This window comes from Engystomops pustulosus, chromosome 9 (assembly GCF_040894005.1).
Source record: "Engystomops pustulosus chromosome 9, aEngPut4.maternal, whole genome shotgun sequence".
NCBI lineage: Eukaryota > Metazoa > Chordata > Amphibia > Anura > Leptodactylidae > Engystomops > Engystomops pustulosus.
In genome coordinates, this window is record NC_092419.1 from 6,256,477 (window position 1) to 6,267,988 (window position 11,512).

The 11,512-nt window shown below is 45.5% G+C and overlaps 1 protein-coding gene across 2 annotated transcripts; it reads left to right on the plus strand.

Annotated features, from left to right (window-relative positions):
- The first annotated feature begins 6,037 nt into the window (after nt 1-6,037).
- LOC140077115 (uncharacterized) lies at nt 6,038-11,189 on the plus strand. Of its 2 annotated transcripts, none has more exons than XM_072124010.1 (2): nt 6,038-6,192; nt 9,143-11,189. In XM_072124010.1, the coding sequence occupies exon 2, from the start codon at nt 9,149-9,151 to the stop codon at nt 10,169-10,171; it is 1,023 nt and encodes a 340-aa protein (XP_071980111.1). In that variant the 5' UTR covers nt 6,038-6,192; nt 9,143-9,148; the 3' UTR covers nt 10,172-11,189. The 2 variants fall into 2 exon arrangements, with proteins under 2 accessions (XP_071980111.1, XP_071980110.1); XM_072124009.1 differs by lacking the exon at nt 6,038-6,192 and adding an exon at nt 6,751-6,878.
- The last annotated feature ends 323 nt before the right edge of the window (nt 11,190-11,512 follow it).

Here is an 11,512-nt window from a genome sequence, read left to right on the forward strand (position 1 = left end):
CCGGCTGGAACATCCGGCCTCAACTATGACAAGTGACCTGCCGAGCTCAGTTCTGGTTTTTCAACCTTTGCGACGGACGTCCCAACCAACACATAATGCGAGTTGGAAGAATCACTCTCACTAGTGTGTAAGGGGCCCTTAAAAGGAACCCGTCATCAGGTTTTACCCCACTAAACTACAAGTCCCCTCAGTTAGGATATGACATGAACTCTGATTTTATCATTTCTGATCCTTTGTTACATTGAATCTTGTAGCCATCTATCTCCTCTAAACACGCACCCTCAGCCATTCCAAGCCTACAAGGTTACAGGGCGATTCTGGATCGGTGCCTATTGGGTTCAGCAGAAATCCTTCATCAAGAATTGGTTTCTTCAGGTCCAGAAACATTTACGTATCCATTTTTTTTAAAGATTTCATCTTACTTGATGGCTTTCCAGGCGCTGACACAACACCCAGGTGTAGCACCTGACATTTGTGATGTAAACGTGGTGGACTGGGTCCTCCACAGGTTCCTCAGGAAGTCTCGCTTCCTGCAAAGAAACTCTCAGGAAACGTAGGCGTAAAGAATGTGCAATGCATCGTCCTTGCTGTATGTCGCTATTGGTAAAGGAGGAGTTAATAATGTGCCGCACAATGATGTCCTACAGGAAGATCTCACATCAAATGGTTTCGTTCTGTTTGCAACGGGAGTCGCGACTGGGTCTAGACCATATTCAAATTCTAATAGTACGAGTCCATACAACTTCCGGATACTTCTATGACTCCCTACGGTGCCTCCGGATATACCTAGATCCTATGGGAAGGAACGTCTCATACTCCTTCAGATGCTGCACAGAAAACGCTGAGCAAAGTCAATGGGAGATAAGATAAAGCGGCTGATGGCTTTCCAAGCGCTTCGGCTACTTACTCCCAAACGTTGGTGGTCACACCCTCCGTACTGGTGCCATAGGCTACAAGTGGTCATTTAATACGTAATCTCTAGGATTAGGAGTTTCAAAATCTCTGCTTGCTGTTCTAATTCTAGAACATTTTCGTTTTAGGGTTTTTTTTTGCCACTGCATTAGGATCAGTTTTTGATACTGATCTCTGCACGCGCCTGGATGTGGGGCAGTGCCGGAAGTAGAGGGCTCCAATGGTGCCGCCTGCCCTCTGGAACAGGCGATAGGTCACCGGTATCAAGAATTGGTCAGAAAAGAGTTTGACTTAAAGGAGAATTCTGGTCACAAGAAGTTATTGCCAGGATATGGGATAACTGATGGTAGACCACTAGTCCTCACATCTGGTTTTTTTTAATCATCTCGGTGGATCTGCTAATGTAATTTTCTCATCGGGCTCTGCCGTGTTCTAGGATGACTCCCCCAGTGCCCCTCTGGACTCACTTGCATATTTGCCCTCCGTGTCCTCCTCTTCCATGAGTGCCAGCACTGGGCATACTTGGGCAAGTGCCGGGCCCATATAAGGCTGTACATAAGGAATCCCTGGTGGTGAACCCCTTAAAAATGTGTGTTACTGTTGCACGGTATACACAGTACATATATAGAGCATAATGCAGTATACATACACATCATACATTGTGTAGACATACAGTATATACACATCACAGATACAGCATATATACACATATATGTTATATACATATTATGTTGTACAATCTATATGTATATAATGGTATCAATTATTTTGTCAGGTTGGATGATGGGGCCCCCTGTCACTGTGGGCCCCATAGCAGCTGCTATGGCTGCTACCACTGTAGCAGGGGGCTATATCTAATGAATCCATATGGTGTGAGGGTGGGGGGTATATATAAAGGGGGCTGTTTGGGATGATAAACTAGGGACTATTTTAGGAAATTTAGAAATTTAGTTTCTGAATTTTTAATGCTGCCACATTCAGTGCAAAGGGGCCCACTGAGGCTCTGTCACCCAGGGGCTAACTGAGACCTGGAGCAGACTCTGATCACTGCCATTGACAGTGAATGGACCAGCAGTGCACACCTGCCTTTCCACGATTTCAGTCCAGTCCCCGGAGAGAAGAAGTGTTCGGCCCCATCTTTGCTTCAAAATCGTTTAGCCCTACTGAATCATTGTGCCAACCCACAGCAGAAACCGGAGGTACAGCCTTTGATTTCTGCTACATGTAAGGATTTAAACCTGCCGTGTAACACTGTTTCACATTGCTTGAAAATGGCTACATTGAGTTAGCTGAAACTTTGCACTTGTTCACATATGAAAAAAGAATTGAATGATCCGGAGTGCTGCTTCCCTGTCCCTAGTAACATGCAAGTACCTGTAATAACCACAGCCACGCCAAAAACCACAGCACAACCACGTGGAGTTTTGTCTCCCAATATAGTTTCAATGCACCATGTAGGACACCTACCTTTATAGACTTGAAACACACAGATCATAAGCGTCAGAGGTTTACAGGCAGAGCACAGTTAGGCCTCATGCACAGAAATGTAGTTTGTGTATATTCTATCCACACTGACACATTCATTTCAATGAGCTCATACACACCTTGGTTTCCACTGCCCCGTCTATGAGCCGACTGCCCGTGATACAAAACCGAGACCAGGTCCTAGTCAAGTCTGCGGCTTGGACGACCTTTACTGAGGTCATAGACAAGAACCACGGATACATCGTTTGTGGCCTAAGCTTTGCACAATTTCGTGTACTTGTAGCTTTATACAACCAATCCATAGGCGGAGTAAAAAAAACTTTGGAACTACGTTACATGTTCTGAATCAACAGCAAGTCAAATTCTAGCCGAGAATTCTTCTTGCTGGACTTTAACCTTTGAGAGGTTGAACTTTGCCCCCAGCCAGCAGACAGAAACCATAGCACAGACCGGCTGTTTTTTCGTCCGGCTCTTGTCGTGGGCGTAACACTTTTGCGGCACTTACGTTACATGTATCCGCAGCCTTTTACAAAGTCTCTCTATAAGGGGCATCATGTGCACACTAGGCCGTCTTTCACATGTTTGTGTTATTTTTCAGGCACAAATTTTGGGGTCAGATTTTTACACTGCCATTCAGATAAATCAGACTTCTAAAATAAATTTGATGTTAATATACAAAAAAAAAGAGGAGGGAAGTGCACACTGGTGCGGATTTGCATTTGGAAAACGATCTGTCATACAATAAGACATTAACAGAAATTTAGATTTGGTTTGGATTTTTACAATCTATAACCTTCTCCTGAAACAGGAATTGATCAACTTGAAACATTTTGAAAACTGCCTACATTTTTTTTTCTATCCATTAGAAGAATTTTCATTTTTGTTGAAATGGCAGATATTTTACCGCAATATGCACCTGCCCATTAGTTTGCAACTTGGGACAAGCAGATTGGCATCAGATCTTTGGCATCAGCTTATCACAGTGATGACAGAGAGTGGTAATCCGCTATGATATCTTCTCTGTTGTCATGGCTGTTTTTTAACATTGTATTTGAATTGTGTTCAGAAACACAATCCAAGCCCATCGCTTCCCCCAAACTCACATATATTTAGACCTCAATGCTTGTAATGGAGGAACATGCGTTCTGCAAGAACACAATGCAAAACATGTGTCTGTTTGTTCCTAAGCACAAGTATTTAGGCTTAATCACATCTGTGATCCGGGAAAGCTCCTCCCTGCTGCGTTGTATAAACCGAATTCAATCGCAACATGTGAACGTGAACACTGCCTTTGGATAAACCAATCCTTATTAGATGGTCGGCCAAACCTGCCAGTTTGCCGTCGGTCTTTCACGTTCTTTTACGTGCAAACTGCTTGCTGTATTTAAGCAGTGTCCGCGCCACTATACGTGATGCAACACAAAATCCTGCACAGACGGACCATTTCACACATTTATCTTGTAGACTCCGACACCCCATGTTAAAGGTGAACCAAAAGTTGGTGCACTCTATCGGAACAGTGCAGGGAGCGCCAGATTCATGAAGAACCGGCGCCACAATTCCTGCATTGGCGCCCCCTGCACATGACACAGGCAAACTGTACATAGTACAGACTGCACTGGTGTGTCCGTCACATGTCCGTTTTGTTTCCATTTTTTCCCTGTCAGTTATTCTTCAGTTGTTTCATTGTTTTTCATATCTGCAAAAAAAAAAAATAAAAAATTAAATCAGTTAGAAATCACAACAGCTGGTTCCCAGGATCATTATTCTTTTGCGAACCCACAGACTTCTATTGCCTTTAGTGATCTACAAGCAGGAAAGAAAAAAACTAAACAAACACAGAAAATAGCGCAGATTCTAAACATTATTCACAAACAACGGATAAGTTACAAATAAATTTAAGGCTGAGTTCAAACATAGTATTTGGAAACCCAATTCAAAAACTGTAGCCAGAAACGTTGTCTGTGAATATACGGGGAAAAAAAAGCACATTTATCATCCGCGGGCGCTTTGTGCAGGCACAGTCTATAGGCAGCGCACAGACGCCCCGAGCTAGGGCACTGCACGACTAACACCACCCCCTTCCCACCCAAGTGGCGTATAGGACGGAGAAGTCACAATTCTCACCTCTGCTCCTGGAATTGCGACTAAATCACGACTTGTACACCCGTTTTCAGGCATACAAGCAGCTAAAAATGTGGACTCTTTAGCTTTTGGTTTTGCAGATTTCCACGTGATAATAACAACCTGATCCGGGGAGTTTGTTGATCTTCAATGAAAGGTACAAGAAGAATGAGGCTGCGGTCACACGTACCGCTAGGCGTCCGTCATAACGCGACGCTAGCGCACAGGGGGAGGTCCTCGGCCCGAACGCACATGCGTTTCCAGGGAAACGCATGCGATTGTTAAGCCGATCGCATGCGTTTCTCTGGAAACGCATGTGCGTTCGGGCCGAGGACCTCCCCCTGTGCGCTAGCGTCGCGTTATGAACGGACGTCTAGCGGTACATGTGACCGCAGCCTTAATATCTACAGGTTTATGGTTTTTAACAACTCCCAAAGGCCGCGTTCACGCACTTGAATTTCATTATATGCATTTACATCTAATCACAGCACTGGGGTATGGGGCGGGGCCTCGGTTCTGGTTGTTGGTCGCTTGGGTTTCCATTAAGGCCGCGGTCACACGTACCGCTAGGCGTCCGTCATAACGCGACGCTAGCGCACAGGGGGAGGTCCTCGGCCCGAACGCACACGCGTTTCCAGGGAAACGCATGCGATTGTTAAGCCGATCGCATGCGTTTCTCAGGAAACGCATGTGCGTTGGGGCCGAGGACCTCCCCCTGTGCGCTAGCGTCGCGTTATGAACGGACGTCTAGCGGTACGTGTGACCGCGGCCTAAAAAAAAACGCACGTGTGACCGCACCCTGAGCCTCGGCCTGCTCCCGTACGCGATCAGAACGTGTGAACGCACCGTTACAATCAGGAACAAGCACCAATTGTTTAGCGTTTTTTTACAACGCTGTGACGCCGTTGCGATAGATACGCAAGGGATCTGCAAACAGAACCCGATTGCTTTAATGCAAGACACCGGGTTCTGGCATTACACTGATGTGGGACTGACACAGCGCGCATCCTGTGTCAGCCCCAGCCAATCTGCAACATACGATATAACTGCAGGTAAAAAAAACAAAGCCATATTTATGGCGGAGCGATGGATAAAATATGGCTACTGCACATGCATGAATTCCTGGGCATCACCGCTCGGCGGTGGATCTGCAGAGGGGTGCAGCGAGGGTCATAGGTCACTTTATTTAGACACAGGGCACCCAATTTGTGAAACCCCTGGTAACCTGTGTGTGATACGGTAAAGTATATTATTATAAGGAGACTGTAGCGGCCACAGTCTCCTCCCCGTCATGTCACTCTCCATACACTGGGAACTCTCTGGACACCCTGGTATGGAGGTGAAGGGGGAGCTCACCCCACCCCCTCCACGTTTTCCTCAGTGCAATAGTAAAAGGCGAAGAGGAGCAGCTGAGGTGAGGGCGGGACCAGGCGTCCGCAGCCAATCCCCTGCTGGGACTTGCATGCCAGGTTGCATTCCCTGCCAATGGGGAGGCAGGAGCAGCAGCGGGGCTGGGTATGTTTGTGAGTGCAGCTCAGAGAGGAGGAGGAGGGGGTGTCAGGGGACAGATCCGAACTGTACAGTATGAATCCTGGGGGAAAACACAGAGTTTCTTCTGGTAGGGGAGGCTCCGCATTGTGATCCTGTGCACCCTGAGGACCTAGATACAAGGTAGGTGGCATTTGGGGTATTGAGGGGGTTCAACTATTTTTGCTAAATCTTTGGTTGCAGCGGTCTGAGCTTTGCTGCTGTGCATGAGTGCAAGCTCTTCAGACTAGACTGCAGGTCTCCATGCCATCAGTGCTGGAGGTCACATATTAATGGCTCCAGAGGACGCTGTCACTTACCCTCTGCAGATGCACTTACCTCCTGCACGTCCTTGCTGTGGTGTCCATGCACCATTAGAATTATCTCATGTATATAGCACCAACATATTCTGCAGCGCAGCATAATACATGCACCTAGTAAAATATACATTATAAATGCATGCCCTTCGGAGGAAGGGGGGGTGCAGCTTTATCCCCCAATAAACTTGCCGCGCACTTGTTACCTGGGGCGCAGCCCCTTTAAATTAAAAAACCCCAAGCTTTACGCTTTAATCAAACCGGACGCTGTGCGCATGCGTCCCCCAGCGCCGCTGCGGTGCATGACGGGAGATGTAGTCTTGAGGTCACAGGCGCTCATTGGTTACGACGCTCTGGGTCACTACAGTTCCCACAGTGCTTTGCGCTTGCGGGGGGCGGGCGATCGCTCTTGTAGTAGATACTAAACTTGAATTGAGCGGCGGGAAGGGATTGTATCGCTCCGGGAGATTGATGGTAGCTGCTCGGTGCACGGGGCCGGTGCTCGCTGGATGTGTAAGTGTGGGATTGCTTATATTTGGATGGCGATCGTCTCTGTATTGCACCGATGTGCATTGTATGCGATGTGTTTGTAATTGGTATATTGCAGTGTACATACTGTATGCGATGTGCATGTTATAGGGCGCTGTAATCTCACTATACAGGGGGGGTCTTATACAGGGATGCACTTCTCTTATATTACATTGGAGTTTTGAGTCCTTATAATTTGGGGTCTGGGGGTTGAGTTGCACTTATGTAATGGGGGATGGGGGTTTGATCGGCATCCAATTCATTATAGGGGGAAATGGTAACTTTATTGTATGGGGATTGATTGGACCCTGATTATTGAAACTGGGGATATAACTAGACCCTTGATTCCTATAAGGGGGGGATGTTTGGACCCTGATTGTTATAGGGTGTTATGTCTAGACCCCTGGGAAATAAATGGTGGGTTATATGTCTTGACTCCTGATTATAATTGTGACCGCAGTTGAACATCAGGCCCATTCAGGGGATTTGTGTTAGTTTTTGTGAATTAAAGGGCTTGTTCAGGGTAGTGATCATTCTGGTTGGGATTGAGTGAGTGGTTTCTGACTAGAGGGATCAAAAATGAGGGATATCCCAAGCGCAGAGACCCTAAAGCTGAGTTTTCTGTCGCTGGATGTTTCTCCTCTGCCTTAGAAGCTTTTTCGTTACAATGTTGCAAAGTTCTTACTACTGATACTTTGTCCCTTTAAAAAATCAGTCTTAAAAGGTTTTGATCAAGTCTGATAGCCGGATCTTACTGTGATTATATAGTTACTGTATAATAATCCAAAATTTAGTGGGTTGCCTCGAGGAAGGTGAATCTTTGTAACTTGGACCATGTATCTTCTATTGTAATTGTATAGGATGGTCTCCGAGACTGTAATTCACCAGGCAGCCCCTCCCCCTCTCATTATAGATCCATATTTGATATGAATATTAGGATTGCACCTGTGTTGCCCCCACCCATGAGAGGAGGAGGATGAGGTGGATGTTGGGATCTTACAAAATGGTAGTAGGGTTGTTTTTCCGAATCCCAGCAGAGGAGTAGGGAGGAGTCGTGTATAGAGGAGGGGGGAGGGTGGGCTTTTCATACTGAGGTGGGGGAGGATTAGGGATGAGACTTGTCTTGTAATAGGATCTTTGCAGCTCTGGGGAAGAAAAAAAGAAAATGCGCTTCTCTATGAGCTCGTAGTGTCTGAGCTGTGTGCCCATAGCTGAGCGGGGAAAGTTGCTTTTAGGGTAATATAGACCACCGGGGTCACAGGATGTGGGGGGCAATTATATACATTTATAAAATAAGAGGAGTGGACCCAATTGTGAAAATGGTACATTGCATTATATATACTTTATTATCCTTTTCTCTTTTTTTTGTAAATTTTACCTCCCTATTTGTTCATCTTAAGGGTTGGGGGGGGGGGGGGCTGCAGCTGAGAGGGTGGGTCAGTATTGTGTGCGTAAACTTAGATCAGTGCCCCCCAAGCCTCTGTGGCCCTCCAGCTGTCACACAGAGTACAACTCCCAGCATGCGACAGCTGGAGAACCAGTGGGCTACACCATAAGCTGACCCCACCCGGCATAGCCCTGCGGACCCCCATATATAGTGATGTTTTATCAATTGCAATATAATTGGATGGGTTGCGTTGCTTGCAATTTTAGTTTTTAAATGGTGTGGGCTCAAAGACAACCCCTCTCTGGTCCGTAGTGTACGTAATAAACTGATGGCGTTAGTCATACGGATCAGTTGTCTTTCTGGCTTGTATACGAGAGAATGCAGTGGAGAACTCTCCTTAATGTTTGTTTTCCCTTAGACGGATGCTCAAATAATCCCTTTGCTATCTTTGAAGCAGTTTTTAATGGGAATGAGTAACGTAAAATGTTATCTAAACCCCATTGATGGGGGTTGGGGGTTTCATCTGGCACCCCCAATGATCACGCAGAACTAACACACAAAGTGGAGGTAGAATCGCAGCTCTGATGTGTGGTGGTGGTGATGAGCTGCAGTACCTCATCTCGGCCACTATACTTCTGGCCATGTTCTGTGTTGGTTCCAGTGCCAGAGTGCACTTAAAACGTCTGCTGGTAGTCTTAGGTGTCCTCCTATTGAGATTCTATCCTACGTGTAGGTCATCAATATCTAGAACCTGGATAACCAAGTTTTCTTTGAATGTACATCGTATCATGTAACATATTGTTATTATAAGCTGAATGTATCATTCTTGAAATACTGACACTTTGTTCTTCTTTTCTTCCAGTTGGTCATGCCTACCAGGGGCATCAAGAGAAAGTTTCCAGATTGGGAGGAGTCTGTTCTGGATGGACACCTGTCCTTCCAGACAGACAGTTACTCCTTCTACCGTCAATCCATGCTGAACATGTCTGTGGAGAAGTTTAATAAGGGGCGCATGATGATAGAGCCTAGTTTACGACGCTACGTCCTTATCGCCAACACCCTGAGAGTCATCCAAGAAGAGATCCGCCATGAAAATCCATGTAGTGTTCCAAACTTTGAAGGTTCTATGTTTGGTGTGAGTGATCCCTTATCTGTTCCTGCTCTTCCTCAAGATCTGGAGAACATCATCTTGCCTTCGATGGAGGACGACTTCTCGGTGACGGCCACCATTGCTACCATTTTAAAAGAACTGGAAAGCGTTTTAGATGAAAGTTGCCCACAAAACACGCAGCCACGTTTAGGAGCACAGGATTCTGAAGTCAAGTCAGAGATCTCCAACAACGTTGCTTCTAGACTCCCTTCTTCTGTTCAGCTTCCATGTGATCAAGGCACAACTGTAAAGGAAGAGGCGTATAACCCCAATCCTGGATCCACCAGAGAAATAGAGTTAATTCAGGAGCTTGTGCTAGCGGCAACTTGTGCCGAAACCTCAGAACCTATGGACACGTCATTGATGGAGCAAGTGCCGGTCCCCTCCGCTTCTGGTGTATCTGAGGTCCCTATGACTATGGACTGTACTAGCACCCAAGTATTACATTCTCAGGCTCCCACTCTGCACAGTTCCCCGTCCGTCCCGTCAAGTTCTGACGCCGTCTTCGGTAGTTTTGAGATCATGAATTCCAGTTACCTGAATGATGTTTCCTTTGATGACCCTTTTTCAGATATCGACACCTCTGTGTTTGAGAAAGAGACTGTCCCAAGCAGCCGACTCTGTTCTCCTGAAGATCTGTGGTTCCCTTCCTCTTGTAATTCTCCATCCTATAGTTCCAGTCAAGGTCTTAGGGAGCCAAATGATCTGGATAATATCATTGAAATCCTTGTAGGCTCCTGATTTCTCGAGGCTGCAGTAGAGGACACTATGGAATGTGGTTCCAGTCAATGAGCTGGAAGGACTCGATATTTGCGACTTTTGCACAGACTATCCCTTTGCTGGTTATCTTGCGTTACATGCAAGTTCAGTGCCTCCTACCAGTAACAAGGGGTGTTATATGTTTACAGGAGCAATGCAGTAATGTAGAGTCTCCTCGTCGCCCGCCATGGCTGATGAGGAGGAGCATAAAGCCTCCGATTAATGCCATAATGTATTATGGGGGTGGACCGGGTTAGTTGCCCACTGGGTTATTTGCCCACTGGGTAGTCGGTTCGCCTTGTCTTCTGTGAAGATTTGTATTTTCCTACAACTGGTTTTAAATGTTTTAAGACTTTTTGGTGCTGCGGAGGATCAAACACGTGGAGGGGCGGATACACAGAAATGGCGCCTGGGAGAATGACAACCAGTTTCTGGTCCGAATTGTTACTGTGAGACTTTCTAATTAGCTATGAAAAGTTAATTTCTTTTGGTAAAAATTTTGGGATTATCGTCGGTGTCTCCCGATGGGTGCTACAAAGTCACTTTATGAGGTCAAACCTTCAACACTCTGCTGCCCTCTTTCTTGGAAAAATTTTTGAGTCCATTTTTAAGGGGGAGGGGGTTCCAGATGGTAAATTAAAAAAAAAAAAAAAGTTTTTTTCACTTTGAGGTCCTTGTTTACATGGCCATATTTTTAATCCTTCCCAATTTTTTTTTTTTTTTTTTATGCGAATGAGGCTGAGGGGCTCCTGGCTCCATAGCTTTTAATTGAGCCTGGAGCCCCTCAGCCTCATTTGCATACAATCTTTCATCTTGGTGGTAGATGCCCTTTAAACTGAGATTGTTTCCCTCTACTGGGATCCTGTGGCTTCTTTCTAACACAAAAAAGGGAGACATTTTTGGAAACAAGTCGTCTCATAATTGCCTTTTATATCATGGGGGAATCAGGTTTAAATTGAAATTGTGAGATTTTTTTTTTTTTTTTTTCTCATCGGATTTGCATTTCATCTTGTTTTTTTTTTTTGTTTTTTTTTTTTTTGAAGCACCGAAAATAGAAACCCATTTGTAAAATCCATTTAGAATTTTGGCCTGTGCCGGTAAATAAGGAGGAAGGGCTAATGATGTATCAATGGAGGCCGGTGGACAGAACTGTGGGTGCCTAATGGGTGTATTGGGTAATTAATGTGAAATTTCAAGTGACCTCCAAAAGTAATATATATATTTTTAATAATGGTCATATTTAAGAAATGCTGTAGATTTGGATGCTGACACTTTCTAAGAGATCCCATGGTCACAAAGTATCCAAAGTGATTGTGTGAGATG